General features: G+C 49.0%; 6 protein-coding genes across 6 annotated transcripts; 2 read left to right on the top strand and 4 right to left on the bottom strand.

The window, feature by feature from the left end:
* Positions 1-199: 199 nt before the first annotated feature.
* On the top strand, positions 200-1,542 carry N7466_000964 (fumarylacetoacetate hydrolase family protein; the record flags this gene model as incomplete). The annotated part of the gene is made up of 3 exons (XM_057160362.1): positions 200-545; positions 597-935; positions 998-1,542. The coding sequence occupies 3 exons, from the start codon at positions 200-202 to the stop codon at positions 1,540-1,542; spliced, it is 1,230 nt and encodes a 409-aa protein (XP_057026610.1).
* A 333-nt stretch (positions 1,543-1,875) lies between these two features.
* Positions 1,876-4,453, bottom strand: N7466_000963 (putative C6 transcription factor; the record flags this gene model as incomplete). Its single annotated transcript, XM_057160361.1, has 4 exons — positions 1,876-2,953; positions 3,008-3,233; positions 3,287-3,546; positions 3,606-4,453. 4 exons carry the CDS (start codon positions 4,451-4,453, stop codon positions 1,876-1,878), a joined length of 2,412 nt encoding a protein of 803 aa, XP_057026609.1.
* A 637-nt stretch (positions 4,454-5,090) lies between these two features.
* On the bottom strand, positions 5,091-6,832 carry N7466_000962 (MFS transporter; the record flags this gene model as incomplete). Its single annotated transcript, XM_057160360.1, has 3 exons — positions 5,091-5,347; positions 5,399-6,334; positions 6,403-6,832. 3 exons carry the CDS (start codon positions 6,830-6,832, stop codon positions 5,091-5,093), a joined length of 1,623 nt encoding a protein of 540 aa, XP_057026608.1.
* A 1,200-nt stretch (positions 6,833-8,032) lies between these two features.
* On the bottom strand, positions 8,033-9,406 carry N7466_000961 (NAD(P)/FAD-dependent oxidoreductase; the record flags this gene model as incomplete). The annotated part of the gene is made up of 1 exon (XM_057160359.1): positions 8,033-9,406. One exon carries the CDS (start codon positions 9,404-9,406, stop codon positions 8,033-8,035), a length of 1,374 nt encoding a protein of 457 aa, XP_057026607.1.
* A 936-nt stretch (positions 9,407-10,342) lies between these two features.
* Positions 10,343-14,425, top strand: N7466_000960 (phosphoribosylformylglycinamidine synthase; the record flags this gene model as incomplete). The annotated part of the gene is made up of 1 exon (XM_057160358.1): positions 10,343-14,425. The coding sequence occupies one exon, from the start codon at positions 10,343-10,345 to the stop codon at positions 14,423-14,425; it is 4,083 nt and encodes a 1,360-aa protein (XP_057026606.1).
* A 509-nt stretch (positions 14,426-14,934) lies between these two features.
* N7466_000959 (uncharacterized protein) lies at positions 14,935-17,621 on the bottom strand (the record flags this gene model as incomplete). The annotated part of the gene is made up of 2 exons (XM_057160357.1): positions 14,935-17,493; positions 17,547-17,621. The coding sequence occupies 2 exons, from the start codon at positions 17,619-17,621 to the stop codon at positions 14,935-14,937; spliced, it is 2,634 nt and encodes an 877-aa protein (XP_057026605.1).
* Between the last annotated feature and the right edge of the window lie 119 nt (positions 17,622-17,740).

Raw genomic sequence — 17,740 nt, 5'->3', positions numbered from 1 at the left:
CGGGTTTTCCAATGTTGGGGAAGTTCGGGATGTGGACGTCAACTTCCCCGCATAATCAACATTTGAATCCCCTTCACACTCGGGACGGCGGGGGTGGGGGTGGGGACAATACAGCTATATGGATAAGTGCCACCAACGTACTAGTACACTTGAATCTTCTCCGAATATGAAAAGATTCCTTTCTTAGATCACCTTCAATATGACGTCGTCCGAATTTAGCAACCATTTTTCAATTGCCAATCTCCCCTTTGGAGTGGCATCTTCTACGAATCATGCCGCCCCGCAATGCGTGACTCGACTAGAAAACCAAGTTATTTTCCTAGACGTCTTGCAGAAGTCCGGACTTTTTGTGAAGGTGTCAAATCTGCCAGAAGGCATATTTGAAAAGAGAACTCTCAACGAATATGCAGCGTTGTCCAAAGCAACCCATCGCGAGGTACGGGAAGTGCTTCAAAAGGCATTGAAAGCGCCCTTGCCAGATAACAGCACCGAAGATATTAGCGACGTTACACTTCACCTGCCGGTTTCTACCGGCGGCTTCACAGGTACGTGATTCAATAATCCTTGAAAGCATATCAATATCTGATCCTCTTTAGATTTCTCATGCAGTCTTCATCACGTCCGCAATGCGGGTCGCGCGATTCTGAACGACGAGACCCCCCCGCCGGGCTTTTTCAACTTCCCAATCGGATATAACGGCCGTGCTAGTACTATTGTTGTCTCCGGCACCCCGATTGTCCGGCCCAATGGCCATTTCTTTGATAAGACGGCTGCATCGGAAAAGAAACCTATCATCTACGGTCCATCGAGGGCGATGGACTGGGAGTTGGAGATTGGTGTAATCGTTGGACAGGGTGTCCCTCGTTTGCAAGGATTGAATGCAAAGGACGCAGATGAAAATATATTTGGATTTGTCATTTTGAACGATTGGAGTGGTAAGTGCTTCTATCAGGCCATATAATATCGGACGACCATTGACAAATGGGTGTTTTTATAGCTCGGGATATCCAAGGCTGCGAGATGGTTCCCCTTGGACCATTGAATGGCAAGGCATTTGGAACAAGCATTTCACCATGGGTGGTCACCTTGGAAGCCTTGTCTCCCTTCAAAACAGCAGGACCAAAGCCGGAGGTTGCATTGGCAAGCCACCTGGAAGACGTAGCAGAGTCCAGTTATGTGATTGATATGAAAGTGGAACTGATTGTCGAGGATCAAGTGACAGCTATCAGCGAATCGAAAGTACAGGACTTGTACTGGAGTGGGCGGCAGTTGGCCGCCCATCTTGCAAGCATTGGTGCTGATCTCCAAACTGGTGATATCCTGGGCACTGGGACAGTCAGCGGCCCAAATGAAGGCAGCTTGGGATGTCTGTTGGAGGTCACCAAGGCTGGCAAGGAGCCTGTGACTTTAAGTGATGGTTCCAAGAGACACTTTTTGCAGGACTGGGATGTCGTTCGTATGACAGCAATCGCTGGCGGATCATCTTCCGGGGTTGGGTTCGGAGAATGTGTGGGTCAGCTGCAACCAGCAAGTGCGCTGTGATTCATTTCCCAGGAGCATTTTAAATTAAGCTGATTAGATCACGAACAAGGAATATGCCGTATTTATAGACACCTCCAGACTCTTCGGGGGAAGATGGGCAGCTAATGAATTAGTATGAACCAGAAGATGGTTTAAAGTCCACGAAATATTACTAGTTCAAAGGCATGTACAAATGAATAAATGTTGATCCAAATAACCAGGGGCCTACCAAAACACCATATTTCGCATACAAAAGTAGCCAGTAACCAACGCCAGAAAGATGCTCCGCCAATGCACCCAAGCAAAAGTTATAAAGGAGAATGAACATGTGGAGAGCACATCGAAGATGTAGTATCAGCCCCATAGCGGCGGGTGGATGTACTCTTGGGCCCGGTCAAGGATGTTGGGTATAGTCCATTCACCACTACCCGAGCTTTCCGGTGTCGGTGGTGGGAGAGACCCTACACTAGGCGTCATACCGGCTGAGCCAGGGGCAACAAAAACACCCATAGAAGCGGTAGAAGTAGAGTTTTGGTTATTCTGAGATAGAAACGCAGGGCTACGTCCATTCACAGGGCGCGAATTCTGGTTACCAAAGGCACTGAGAAGCTTTTGTAGAGCGCGGTGAGTTTTGGCCAAAGACTTGGCCCATTGTGTCTGGGCTTCAGGGGCTGCAGCAGGAGAGGTAGGATCCACGACCGGTGCAACATAACTCGGGGGGTTTGTCGCACCGGTAATTGGATCATATGTGTTCATCGCCTGCGGCGGCGAGGTTATACTACCAGCGGCGCCGTCATATGCCGTCTCATTATGAGCCCGTTGCGCAATTATACCCTCCAGCTGTCGCAAAAGAGTCCAAACCTTCGGCTCGGATTTGGCCTCCTCAACAACTGCCAGCAAAAACGCTGAACTGATCGCTCGCTGCAACGCAATCCATGACCGAGCAGCGTGGGTGCTGATATTGTGTAGTTCAATATAAGACTCCACAGTTATCATCAGATTGGCCACGCAGTCTGCGCGCATGCTAACAGTACTAGCGTTGGAGGAATCAATTGTAGGCTTGAGTGAGGGTCGACAGAGCTCGGATGAAAAGTATGAGGAATGCAGTTTCAGTACAACCCGCTCTAGGTGTTCTGTCGGAGTAGAGCACCATTTTGCATCGCGAAGATAGAACTTCGCCTCGTCCATAATAGTCTGGATTCTTTCCTTATACGCCTGGATGCTTTCGAAAGTGATTTGTGCATGGGGACTGAGCATTCGAAGGCGAACCACTTCCAATGCCAGTGAAATAACTCGACAGAGAGTTTCGAAATATGAAAGATCGCCTGGTTTAGAGCCCTCCTGGTATGCGATATCTGGCTGGCTGACAGCCGTGGTAGAAGGGCGATCGTAGGAAAGAGAGAAGTGGCTATCCTGCCACGCCATAGACCACCTAGAAATGTTAGATGAAAGCCGTTTCACTTAAGCCACAAGTTCAATTACTTACCAAACATGTCGCCTCCGATATCTCTCAGGTGGTGAAAATCTACTCGATTCAACATGTAGACCAAGCGCCAGCCCCATTCGAAGTGTCATGCCCAGCAAGACATAGGAGATTCCGGGATTCATGTTATAAGACAGAACATTACCAATGACCAGGAGTGTCTGAATGGCTTCGATCGTTGGCTGGGATAAGAAATTTGTCATGCGGAGGCACTGGTAAGAACAGCATACTATACCATTGATCAGTGAAATGCTCTGCCATCGCTAGAATACTATAACATACCATAGACCTGAGACGTCAATTCTCGCTCTTTGCTTCCAAGATCGGAAGATTGTGTGCCAGATGCCAGGACAGAGAACAATAGACCCAAGTATGCAATGCTTACCCCAAATGGGTTTTGAGCCTCATCAACATCCTCTCGATATACTCCACCGGAAGCGACCCTGTTTTGTAAAAGAAGCTCCAGGCTGTTTTCGAAGCTTTCGATATCTTCTATGACAGGATAAATTGCTCCTGAGATTTCCTTGTAACAATAAAAGAACCTGGTTTCCAAATAAGTCAGATATTGTATGATACTAAGCGGAAACAAATCAGAACTCACTCTCTACACTGTTGGTCTGAGGGAAGCGCGCTGCAGACGGCGGTAATGTCAAAGGTTGACATGTCCGAGGACCAAAGATCAACAAATGGATAAGTTGCTGACTCGTTATCAAGCCCCAGCTTCGGTAATATGCCTCCCTCAAGGAGAGTTTGTAGTTGATCCGACCCAGTCTTGTTATTAAGAATATAAGCCAAAACTGAACGCGATCCCAGGTGGACAGTGCCTTGGCCAAGCGTGTTTGCAGCGTGAATGCCTTCACGCTCTGGCGAGGCTCCCTTGGAACGGGAACCCGCATCTGCGCTCTGTACACTCGTAGAGTCCAGCGTCGCAGCAGGCTCTTCTTCGACCCGTTCTAGCCCCATACGTAAAGAAGATATTGTTGACTCCATCTCCCGTAGTCGGTTGCGTACATTATCCCATTCTTCACGGGCAATCGTTACACGCCCACCGGCGTTGTTGGTCCCAGTTCGATGGTTGGAGGCATGTTCATGCTTTACATTCGCTGAACTATCGTCGTAGCCGTAAAACGGAGGTTGCTCCATTGTGGAAGATGCTGAGGCGCCACCCACAGGGCTCTCCAGAAAAGCTTGGGAACGTTTCTTGGAAGGGCGTTCGTATGAACAGAGATCCGCGTGATCCCGCTTGACACATCCATCGCAGGGTAAGTTGCGATCGCATTTAACTTTGCGCGCATGGCATGGGTAGCAAGCTTTGGGTTCGCGCGCTTTACGCTTTGTACGAATGATGGCGTCCACTTGAGACTGTGGCAAATCCGAAACGGACCTATTGGGTGCACTGGCCATATCGGATGGGGAGATCGAGTTATAGGGAGGATACGGGGACGTCATGGTGCTTTTCGTATCTGTCTTGGGGAACAATCCGTTTGCTGGAGTTTATCGCTAGCTTGCAAGGTTGCGCGTCAATGCGACCGAGCAACTTGAAAAATCGAATACAACTTGAAAGCTGAATTTCTCCACTAGCAACAATCGATTTTTGTGGATGAAAGGATTTTGTATTTGTTAGCTTGTCATTCTGGCCGGATTCAAACGTTGGGTATGCAATTATGTCGAATCCGAAACAGTTGGCAAATCGAGAAGGCATCATCGGCCACTGCTTATCTGCCGGGTGCACGTGATGTGGGGCTTCCAAATGCGGAAATACCTGTTAGAACTTAGAAGTTAGGACTGAGGTTGTTGAAAAGTAGAGAGTACATAATATTAAGGGAAATTGATGCTCATAAATTATTCCATTTATACACTAGCTGTGGTTTTCTAAAGTGTTGTTCTATCGTGGGATCACCAACTGATCCATATGCATGTCTGCGCCCTTGAAAACAAAAGAAAAATCGAAACAACATTATAAACATTAAACTGCAGTTTGCTGAAAAAGAAATCTCCAAAAATTATATATAAATCGAAACATCCGTCATTTTCACGAAAAAAGGGGCACTTGTGTTTTTTTCCCCAGCGGGCTTGATATGGGAGTTTAAGCCTTGATGCCCTTCTCCTCGTCGTCACTGAAGGCATACTTCGAAAATTTGCGAATAGCCTCGCCCTTAAAGTAAAAGACGTATGGAATTGCACAGCACGCCAGGGCGATGAATGCCAGAAGAGAGCTTGCCCACTGGTATCCCAAGCGGTTATACATCTGTTCGGTGAAAAGAACAGTGGAGGCGCCCCACATAGATCGGAGGAAGGTCTTGGCTGCCAAAGCCGATGCAGCTTGGTGCTGGTAGGTATCAACTGAATTCAGTCAGTATGCAATCATTGATAGTAAAGGTAAGCGATACATACCAAGATAATTGTTTGCCGAGTTGTACAGGAAAATGAACCCGAAACCAACGGGCCATCCTGCAATACATGGACCAAACCAATGAACGGTAGGATATGATGTCCAAGCGAAGATGAACAAGCCAACAGGAATGAGCCAGCAGGACCACATCATGGGAATCAGACGCTTTTCCGCTGGTGGCTTGCCGTCCCATTGTGCAGAGATCTTGAGGTAGTTCTTGTTGACGAAAGGTGCACAGGCGGCACTCATGACGACACCAATTGCCATTGGAATAAACATCAAGCCAGTCATTGAGGCACTCCAGCCCTTTCCAGCCTGGTAGACAATGGGGTATGCCACGAAAAACATGTAGAGAAGACCATAAAGGACTGACATATAGATGGCGATAAAGAATACAATCGGCTCAAGGAAGAGTAGCTGGAAGGGACGGAAGAGGAAGATGCGCAGCTTCTGTCCAAGAGGGCGAGGATCAAGTTCGGTTTCGGTGGTATACTTTTCATCGTTCTCGGCCTTGCGCAGCTTTGCCGCACGTCTCTTTAACAGAATCGGTGCGTATGTCTCCGGGACCGTGAAGGAGATTAGCACCCAGGCAATAAAGGACAGAATGAGCTGTAGCCAGTAAAGCCATCTCCAGCCGCAGTTGTCGGCAACAAATCCACCAACAAGAGGACCGATAGCAGGGCCAAGGAAAGGAGCGGCACTGAATGCTGCCATTGGGACACCTCGTTCTTCATTCTTCCACATATCGGCCAGAGTACCACCAACCAAGGTCATCGGTGCACTGAAAGCAATTCCGTCAATCAAACGGCAGACGATCAAAGTACCAATGTTTTTGGAAACGGCACAGGGGATAACGAATACGACGGCAATGAGTAAAGTAATGGCGTATATCGGGCGGCGTCCAACCAATTCAGACATAGGAGCAAAGACCATGGGTCCTGAAATCTCGTTAGTCAACTCGAACCGACATGTGAGAGGAACCCAAAACATCAATTGAATAGCTTACCAACACCAAATCCAATAACAAAGACCGTAACGACCACAAAGCTAACCTCACGCGAAACTCCAAATGAGGCCATGGGTCCTGTTAAATCGGCAGTGATAACACTGCTGCCAAATGCAACGACGAAGCAGGTGAAGGCGACCACCATGGTACAGTACCATTTGTACAGTTTTGACCAGTTCTTCGGGTTCTCGGGGTCGTCGATAGTAAAAGTCACCAACTTCCAGTCTTCCATTCGTCCTGTGACATTGGACTTGATAGGTTTGATGATTTCGCCGGTGCGTGTCTCGGTCGTATATTCTCGTAGGTCGGCATCGTCGCTGAGTTCTCGAACTGGGAGGTCAAGATAGTCCGGTCGCTCACCCGTAGACCCCACAGAAGCTGTTCGGCTTGTGAGGTCTGAGTGGGTCTGGTCTGACCGAGGAGTGTTCATATTGATGGTGTTATGTTGAGCCAATCAAGAAAGCCAAAGAATGGTGTATGGGAAAGTTTGAAGATGCTTGGATCAGGAACATCAAGAGTACATCCAGGGGACGTGAGACGTTATTTATACCCATGTTTTAATTTAAATCTGAAATTTCCAATATTGAACCAGTAAGGGTATGCGGCAGGGGTAGCTTCTGGAGCGTCATACTCTGGAGTATGTAACTTGTTACTTGAATGCCAATCTTTGATTTCTTTATCAGCGGCAAAGACCCACTTTGGGTAGTGTTTGTTTCCTGATATGGATACTGATCACGCTAGTCGTATTGGGAAATATGCCGCGAAGACAGAACCATGGAAGTGGTGAATCGCGATAACTTGAATCAATGTGAAATTATTCAATCACTGCCCGGTCTACTCTGCGTATGGCCTGCATAGCATTCCGAGCTCCAGATTGGCGCCATGCATTGTGGGTCTACCAATACCAATTAGGAAATTATAGCAAGTTCAAAGTACGAGAACGTGTCTCCTGATCAATTGATGTCACCCGTGACAATGGGCAGTACATCAATCCCTCATACATAGTAACTAGTATTTACATGATTCATGACTACTTCTCGTCGTCTTTCATCGTAGTTCCAGAACAAGTGGGTATAGCCCTTATAACTATGTTAGACGAGTGAAATAGCATCTAAACATCTCAAAATCGAGCTCCGGGGGTATAAAGCAAGAAGAAAATTCTGCTCAATGTTGATTCATGTCTCCAAGTGTCTTGATGAGCGAACACCAAATGGAGGTTAGCCACTTGGCGCACACATGCATGTGATATGTTCATTACTAGTTTATATGGCTGGCCGGAGCGTCTTGCCGTTTAAGGTAGAACTCTCCGATCCTGATTAGGAAATTCACCTTCAACGCCAAGAAGCATTTAGGCTCTAGACCTTCAAATTTCAATGTTTTTGGATTTTCAATCAATTGATAGCTGTGTTATGACATCAAAAGAGCAAAATCACATCATTCAAATCTTGTCATAATATAGCAGGGGGCTGCGATAAAATCAAATGTTACTACTACTAGTAGTCATTACTGGACGAGCATTCTCGCCACATGTGCATCCATGGATTCAATGTTCATGTCTCATCAATTACTAGTATATGTATGGGGAATCTATATACACAACCTCTCGATATTCCCAATAATCTATGATTATTTAGAGATTCATCATCTCCAAAATACTACTGGTATAGTTCCACAGCGGCGTCGAATAGTCAGTGCAGAAAGTGTATCCAGTGTAGTAAGTGCTCTGTTGTCCCTGTAAAGCGTACAGTTTCTTATAGAACCCGTCTCTGATATCATCCACCGAGACGATAAGAGTCTCAGGTGAATGGGATGCAAATGCAGCAATCTGCGGCTCGGTAGTTTCGAAAGTGCCGGCCTGCTTCATGCGCAAGATATCAGATCGGATCAAATCCTTGGCTTCTTCAGCAGTAAAGTTGCCTTCAGCAACCATCTTGATCATGAAGTAACCTGAGACTCCAGAATATTCCAGTTCCCAGATGAAAGGGGGTAGCGGGAGACTCCCCGGCTGGTTCTCTGGGTTGGTGTTGACAAGGTTGATTCCATCAGGAAGACCGGTGTTGGTAACGGCGGCAGCGTAATAGTTCTTGTGTTCCCACTTTGAGAATAAGGTATATTCATCTTTGCGGAGATCAAAACCACTCAAACTGTCAATGGTCGGAGGGTGGGTAATGAGGAGCTTCTTCGCCTTGATAAGCTTGCGCGTGCCATCTGCATTCTCCACAATCATTTCCACGCCAGTGGAGTTGCGCTTCGCCTGGGAGACCGTGGTCTCGAAGAAAATGTTTTCTTCGTCAATGTAAGTTGTTGCTTTGCTGAAGAGCTCTCCCGTGCCGTTCTTTGGTCGAATGTATGCTCCCTCCAATAGGATGTCAATCTGGGGGATTCCAAAGTTCTGGATCACGTATATCAATGGGGCGTCCAGTATATTACCCACGTTCTCGGCGAATTCGAATATCAGATTCAATGCGCCTTCCAAGGCGTGCGTTTCGACAAATTCTCGGAAGGGACGGAGAAGAACTTCGGGGATTTCATCGGGGAGGTAGTATGCACCGGTGGAGAGGTAATCGAATTGTTCAATGGCTGTGCGGTACAGAACAGCACCCGCAACAGTGCCTAGAATTCCATCACCGGGGAGAACTCTCTTGCCCGTGTTGAAATTGAGATTTTCTGAAATAATGGAGCCCGGTAAGAGGAGTTCATAGTCAACGTCGAGCTGATTGAAAAAGTTTTTGGTGATTTCATTGTTGAAGTATCCTTCAACTCCATAATTGACATATTCGTCATTGGGTAGGTAAAGGGTTTCAGCGTGACCTCCTAAGAATGATTTCTTCTCGACGACAGCCACACTATGGCCTTGCTCCCTCAGTTGAACGGCGGCAAAAGTGCCTGTTGCGCCACCACCAAGGATACAAACATCACGGGTGATGATATCTTCGGGCTTGAAGCCTGAGGCAAAAACTGAAAAAATGGACGTTGCCAGAGGCAGAATACTGCGCATATACATGGCAGATTGGGTCCTGTCTCTCTCTAAACGGGACGGTTCAAATCACAGGAACTTTCTCTGGACATTGCCTGCTTCTTATTTACGGCACCCACCAGTTCAACCAGCCATTTTGTGGAGTTTTCAATTTCTATAGCCCGGAGAAAATCTTTCTCATTCGATGAACGGATTATGAACCGAATTTTAATGGCACTAGACACAACCGGACTCAATGATCGACATTATATCCGTAGACGTGCCGGTGATCGGCAGGAGAGAATTCCATGACTGGTTGTGCAAATTCGATAGTTCATTTGTCAAGACTCCACAACATCTCAATTCCTTCCAGAATTACCGAGTTCTCTGCAAAAGGACTTTGGGGTGTGAAATGACCACTACAAGCATATATACAGATGTACTTATACGTGGTCAAAATCCCATGTGAAATCTAGCAGAGACAACCATAGATTGATCCACACTTGAGGTTGAATCTCCAGAGCTCAGCTGAATTGAACTTGAACCAAATTTTGGTGAAAATATCCGGCTCCACCTTGGAATAAAACGGACATCTGGAAGGTAACTAATCGGGAAGGACCTATATGTAGAGCAAAGTCTTGGTCCGCACGTAATACGGAAAATACGGGACGCGATTCCATACATGATAATGCGATAAATGCAATTGGGGAGTGTAATTGTTGAACATTTCGACCAGTTGACAGTAATTGTAAAAATGGCGGGGTGTACTACTCCGTACGACGTATACTAATCAGCACGTGACACCCCGATAAGCGCCGTAATCGGATTAGGGCGGGGCCACTCACTTTTTACAAAAAAAGTTAAGAGTCATCGCGGGGTTTTTATCTTTGCTCAAGCTCAAACTTGAGAGGCCAATCCTCCTTTATCCCGAGGGAGGGTATTTATTGATTCACCTTTGAATCGTCGGGAGAAGTAATCTTCACCATGACTTCTACCGATTCCTACATTGCCATTCCGGGCTCGGTGGCGTTCTCCCGCTCTCGCGGACATGCCATTGCTGCGAGCCTGGGTGTCAAGGATGTCCGGGCCCAGTGGGTTCACTATGTGCATACTTCTCAACCTCTCAATGACTCGCAGCGTGCTGTTCTCGAGCAGCTCCTGCAATACGGCGACATCACCGATATTCCCCCCACCTTCAACTCCACCGACGGTCAATCCGATACCTTCTACATTTTCCCCCGAACCGGAACTATCTCGCCCTGGAGCTCTCAAGCCACCGGAATTGCCCAGGTCTGTGGTCTGCGTCAATGTGTTTTGCGCATCGAGCGGGGCTTGAAGATCTCGTGCCTTCGCGATGGAGCTCAAGACTACAAAGACGGGTACAAGGATCTCCTGCATGACCGCATGACCCAGATCATCAGCGATGAGGAGCCTGACCTGCAATTGATGTTCTCTGAGCATGATATGCAACCCCTCAAGACTATCTCCTTGCAAGGCGGTGATAAGTCTCCCAAGGAAATCCTCCAGGAGGCTAACAAGGAGTTGGGTCTTGCACTGGATGAGTCTGAGATTGAGTACTTGGCTGAGGCATATGGCCCGAATGGTGCTATTGCCCGCGATCCCACCGATGTCGAGTTGTTCATGTTCGCCCAGGTCAACTCAGAGCACTGTCGTCACAAGCAGTTCAATGCCTCGTGGGTCATTGATGGCAAGCAAATGCCCAACAGCCTTTTTGCCATGATCCGCAACACCCACAAGAAGCACCCTGAGCACACTATCAGTGCCTACAGCGATAACTCTGCTGTCCTGGAAGGTTCTGAGGGTGCTTTCTGGGCCCCCGACCCGACCACTGGAGAGTGGACCCACACCAAGGAAGTTGTTCACTTCCTCGCCAAGGTCGAAACCCACAACCACCCTACTGCTGTGTCTCCCTACCCAGGTGCTGCTACCGGTGCTGGTGGAGAGATCCGTGATGAGGGAGCTACTGGTCGTGGATCTCGCCCAAAGGCCGGTTTGTCAGGTTTCTGTGTGTCTGACCTCTTGATCCCCGGCTTCAAGCAACCCTGGGAACTTGATGTCGGCAGGCCCAACCACATCGCAAGCAGCTTGGATATCATGCTGGAGGCTCCTATTGGTAGCGCTGCTTACAACAACGAGTTCGGTCGCCCTTGCACCGGTGGTTACTTCCGCACACTTCTCACTGAGATTGATATTGGAAATGGCCAGAAGGAAGTGCGCGGATACCACAAGCCCATCATGATTGCTGGTGGTGTCGGCACTGTTCGTCCTCAGCACGCATTGAAGAACCCTGATATCGTCAAGCCTGGTTCTTTCCTTGTTGTCTTGGGTGGCCCTGCCATGCTTATTGGTCTTGGAGGTGGTGCTGCCTCCAGTATCACTTCCGGTGAGGGTTCCGCCGACCTTGACTTTGCCAGTGTTCAGCGAGGAAACGCTGAGGTCCAGCGCAGAGCTCAGGAAGTCATTAACGCCTGTGTTGCAATGGGCGACCACAACCCCATCAAGTTCATTCACGACGTTGGTGCTGGTGGTCTGTCTAACGCCCTTCCTGAGCTGATCCACGATTCCGGTCTTGGAGCTAAGTTCGAGCTGCGTGAGGTTGATAGCACTGACAAGAGCATGAGCCCCATGCAAATCTGGTGCTGCGAAGCCCAGGAACGTTACGTTCTCGCCGTTGGTGAGGATAGCATGAACAAGTTCACTGCTATTGCTCAGCGCGAACGCTGCGGTTTCTCCGTTGTTGGCCGTGGCGGTGGTGAGACTGAGGAGGACAAGAGACTCATCCTTCTTGATCGTGATTCTAAGGAATACCCATCTCCCATCGACCTGCCCTTGTCTGTGTTGTTTGGCAAGCCTCCTCGCATGACCCGAACCGTCGACTCGCGCAAACTTACTTTGCCCGCCGTCGATTCCAGTCTCACCAAGTATTTGCCTTCGCTCTCTACCAAGGTGGAGCTGGTAAACGAGGCCGTCAACAGAGTTCTGTCTCTGCCTGCCGTTGGCTCCAAGTCTTTCTTGATCACAATTGGTGACCGCACTGTCGGTGGTCTTACTGCCCGTGATCAGATGGTCGGCCAGTGGCAGACTCCCGTCGCCGATGTTTCGGTTACTGCCACCTCTTTGCTCCAGGGTGTGAAGACTGGTGAGGCCATGGCCATGGGTGAGAAGCCTACTTTGGCATTGATCTCTCCTGCTGCTTCCGCCCGTATGGCCGTTGCTGAGTCCCTGATGAACCTTGCTGCCGCTGATCTGGTTGACCGTCTCAGCCAAGTCAAGTTGTCTGCCAACTGGATGTCCGCCAGCAGCCACCCCGGTGAGGGCGCAGCTATCTATGAGGCCGTTGAGGCTATTGGTTTGGAGCTTTGCCCCAAGCTTGGTATCAGTATTCCCGTTGGAAAGGACTCCATGTCCATGAAGATGAAGTGGAAGGACGAAGCCTCAAATGAGGCCAAGGAGGTCACAGCGCCTATGTCGCTCGTCGTCTCTTCCTTCGCTCCTGTCGGCGATTTCCGCAAGACCTGGACCCCCGCTCTCCGCAGCTATGAGGAGGTCGGTGAGACTGTTCTCATGTTTGTTGATCTTGCCTTCGGTCGCAAGGCCCTTGGTGGCTCGGCTCTTGCTCAGGTCTTCAACGAAGTCGGTTCTGAGTGCCCTGACATCCGCAATGTCGAGATCTTCCGTGACTACTTCGATGCGACCCAACAGCTTCAGGAGGCTGGCATTGTTCTTGCCTACCACGACCGTTCCGATGGTGGTCTTTTCACCACTCTCGCTGAGATGATGTTCGCCGGTCGCTGTGGTGTTGAGATCATGACCGACAACTACGCCGCGTCCTTCAACACCCCTGATGTTGTCGACGCACTCTTCAACGAGGAGCTTGGTGCCGTCTTCCAGGTTCGCAAGGAGCACGAGATTCAATTCCGTTCCTGCTTCGCCACCTGTGGCCCCCCCGCCGGCCTGATTCACAAGATCGGTCGCGTTTCTGAGAAGAAGAAGCAGGACTTGGTCATCTACCACAAGGCTTCTCTCATCTACCGCAACAATCGCGCAAGCCTCCAGCAGACCTGGGCGAAGACTTCCTACCAATTGCAGAAGATCCGTGACAACGCCGAGTGTGCTGAGCAAGAGTTCGAGAACATCTTGGACAATGCCAACCCCGGTCTGTCCTGGAACCCCACCTTCGACCCCAAGGACCGTGGTTTGCCCTTCATGACCAGCCTTTCCCAGTACTCGCCCTTCACCAACAAGCCTCGCGTTGCCATTCTGCGTGAGCAGGGTGTTAACAGTCAGGCTGAGATGGCCTTCGCCTTCCAGACTGCCGGCTTCTCCGCCGTGGATGTTCACATGACCGACATCATCTCTGGTCGCGTTTCTCTGGCCAGCTTCGCCGGTCTTGCCGCCTGTGGTGGTTTCTCATACGGTGATGTTCTGGGTGCCGGTCAAGGTTGGGCCAAGTCTGTCCTCCTGCACGAGAACACCCGTAAAGAATTCCAGGCCTTCTTCGAGCGCCCCGATACCTTCGCTCTTGGTGTCTGCAACGGTTGTCAGTTCCTGTCTCGCGTTAAGGCGCTGATCCCCGGCACTGCCAACTGGCCCAGCTTCGAGCGCAACACCAGCGAGCAATACGAGGGCCGTGTCTGCATGGTTCGCGTGTCTGACCCTGACCCATCCAACCCTAGTGTCTTCTTCCACGGTATGGACGGCTCTTCGTTCCCCATTGCCGTTGCCCACGGCGAGGGACGTGCCTCATTCGCCGGCACCCCCGGCACCACTGCCGCTGACTTCGTCCGTGAGGGCCTTGCCCCTGTCCGCTTCGTTGACAACGGCTCCCTCAAGCCCACCACCCGCTACCCCTTCAACCCCAACGGTAGTCCCGAGGGTATCGCCGGTGTGCGCAGTCCTGACGGCCGTGTCCTGGCTATCATGCCTCACCCTGAGCGTACTGTTATGAACGGAATTGCCAGCTGGTTGCCTCAGGAGGCTGAGAACTGGGGTGAGATTGGTCCTTGGGGACGTATCTTCTTCAGTGCTAGACGCTGGGTCGGTTAGAATGCTGAGGATAGCATTGACATTTCTTTTTGAACTTACGCCATAGTGCTACGTTTCTTTGTTGATATTTTTTTTATCGGTTCATGGTTTTATTGGAGTGGAAAGGGTTGTTAAAAGCATTTACGAAACACACAGAACAGAACACCCGAAATAGGAGGCTGCAAGTCTTCCACATTAAAGATAGTAAAGATATACCAAAATTTAGCAAATCTACTCCAGTCAATTGTTTCAAACACGTTAAATTATACATCCAATGTAGATTCAAGCAACCTCGGGAAATAAATAAAAAGCCAGTGGTTTTCTACAGTCTAGGTAAGAACCATGTGGAGATGCAAGTCCAGTTTAATTTTTTTGTTATTGAAGTCATAAACGCCATCTTCGTCGTAGATCATAAAGTCATCACCATACCATCATAAGGACAAAGTCATCCGCTTCAATCGATCTCGTCTCTTGTAAACTCCGACTCTTCAAAGAGATAAATTCACTGAAATCAAAAGCTCTGTTGAGCTTTAAGCTAAACGATTCCTCCACTCCAGGCGCTCCGCCAAAATATTCCAGCTGGGCAGTCCATCTGCGCGAGCAATTCCCTTCAGGCCATCCGCAACAAAACCAGCCAAATGGTCAAATTGATGCTTAAGGTTCTGCATCTGAAGATCAAAAGGCAAGTCTTTGAAAGATACTGTCAAAGTTTGTTCATGCTCAAGCTCGTTTTCATCATCCTCGTCCGAATCGCTGTCAAATGTATTGTCGGCTCCAACACTGCGCCGCGATTTACTCGTAATGAAGCGTGAGTCGGACATCCCATCTTCCGAAGCGGTCGTCTCATATGCATGTGCAGCTTGTAAATCTGCGAAATGAATGCACATGTCCAGGATACTGATAATGACCTCGTGGATCGGAGATAGGTTTTCTGAGAGGAGACACTGGTTTTCAAGGGAGGACATATAAGACTGGTGAGCGGCAATCATGGCGTCCACATCTTCGGTGTTGGTAAGAGTGGCCCGTAATGATTGATTTGCGGTCGATATGACAAAATATGTAAGATGGGAGTAGAGGACGTCCAGGAACCATAAGAGGTGATGATGGAGACCATGAACAAGGGTGTGGGCGGTATCACCATTCAGGATACGAGCATCTCGAACACGTTGTCTGACTAAAGCATATTTTGCCCGTCGGATCTGCATGAGAAATCTGGCGATGCACTGGTATGACTCAATTGCATCTTGAGTGATAATATTCGCAATTGGCCATGGTAGAACGTAGTCGATGGAAACCGATTCAAGAATGCGGACCGAACGATTTTGATCATGATGTGAGGATCTTTCCGATCGCACGACAAGTCTAGACACATCAATACCAGGCTTCAGGCTGAATGCTGATCTCGTCACTTCAGTGAGCAAGAACTTGTCATCCCATGCGCGACCTCGATCCATCAACTCAAAGATCTTGTTGTCAATCGTCCCAAGTATACTCAGGTCCGTGCCGAGGTATACATGCTCCAGGGCATCGAGGGAGCTCCATAGACCGCATTGTTCATCGAGTTCGGCTCGCAGTATTCCAGCACTGACGGAGTGGTTGGCATCGACCAGTTTATCGAATGCCGACTCCACTATTGCAGAGAATGGAAGGGATATAAATGATGATTCTGGGATATCGGTATGGTCAAATAACGTCTCGGGTGTTTCTGTATCTGGTTGTTCTGGAAGCGCGTTCAAATGCCGCAAGAAGACCATATTCTTTCCTGTTGTAAAGACTTTGTTGACTGCAGGCTCTAGGAATTGAGGGATATTCTGTCGGTGAACGCCCACCTCAAGCAAATGCCATTCATGCCACAAAGTTCGCAAGTCTCCATTTTCTCGATTCACTCGGACGAAAAAGGCAGTGTCCAGGGAATCAACTTGACCAGTTTCCATCCAGAGCTGAATGGATCGAGTATAGGTCTTGAAGCATGAAAAGAATAGGGCACTGAGCATTTTCATTTCATTATCATTGCCAAGAGCTTCTTGCATGCAAACAGAATCATAGAGTAAGTCGAGGCAGCGCATCGGTTGTGTATGATCCTGGCTCAATCTAGCAATAAGATCGGCCAGGACCAGCAGATTGTGAGAACGCAGGCGAACATCATCCAATAACTGGAGAAGACTGACAGTGGAGCCAGGGGAGAGATATTGACATTGGGTCTGAGCAAATAAAGTGTCAAACTCGAGCAGGCGGTGTTCAAGTCCCCGGCTAAAAGTCTGCATATAAGGGATTGTCTGGGAGATGTGGGTAAACCGTCGCACGACATCAACCTGAGCACCAATTTCGGTGAACGAGTGCAAAAGTGAGGACAGAGCCTGGCTAGACGAATGCGCAAGATTATAACTGCGATCCACTGCAATGCCGTCGTCGAGGCGCCAGAAGATAGAGGTTGGCAGGCCCTGCAGCATAAATATTGTTTCTCTTGCGAGCTGTAATTCAGTAATGACTCGGGGTGCATTTCCATTCCATCGGGTGACTTGTTGATGAACTTCTGGCTTCCAAAACTGGACTTTTTCTATAGAGGTGATAAGGTCTTTGTCCTCCCCTGGAACAAAGATCTCGTCCGGGATGACGTATTCTTGCTCCGAAAAACTAGGGGTACGAGGCGGAGCTCGAGGACGTGACTCTGCGCTAGAGACTGAGGCCAATTCATCTTCTGATGAATCTGCAGCAAAGTCCACCTGCTCCCATAGATCTTCCTCGCTGAAAGCACCACCCAGGCCCTTCAGGTCAGACGATGACAATGTCTCCTCGGCCGGTGCCTGTGTAGGCTTGGAAAGATTGTCCAGTTTAGACAATGCAGCCGGGCGATCGGATAATTGCAGGAACAGGCTCAGGATCTCTGGTGTCCACGAAATGTGATAGCCCTCTAATTTGACGAGGCGCTCCTGCAGGGCCTCAGCCAAGTCGTCTCGATTGACGACTTGAAATTTCTCTTGTAAGCCTTCTAGCTGACGGGCCACCACGAACTGATCAGTGAGACCATGGCCGCTAGGACGTAAAGATCCCTCAACACGGCGCTTCAGATTCAAGGCGCGTGTAGACTCCTAAGGCGGGTAGTGAGCGCCAAGTCCCCCAAGAAAACAATCAAATGACTTACATTCTGATGTGCGGGGAGATTGACAACAGCAGCGATCAGCTTATCTGTCAGGGATCCCAGGGCTGCAAGAGCCATGATGAACCCTGAGAACCAGAAAGAACTTGAAGATCTAAATCGTGAAGAAGTGAGCGCTAACTTCTAAGAGGTGGATAAGGATGGTTTAAAAATGGCCGCGCGGAAAGCCAACTGGATGA

This window comes from Penicillium verhagenii (assembly GCF_028828195.1).
Source record: "Penicillium verhagenii strain IBT 33310 chromosome Unknown utg000002l_segment0_segment0, whole genome shotgun sequence".
Classification (NCBI taxonomy): Eukaryota; Fungi; Ascomycota; class Eurotiomycetes; order Eurotiales; family Aspergillaceae; genus Penicillium; species Penicillium verhagenii.
The sequence above is the reverse complement of the archived record's forward strand: the minus strand, read 5'-3'. Positions and strand labels throughout refer to the sequence as shown.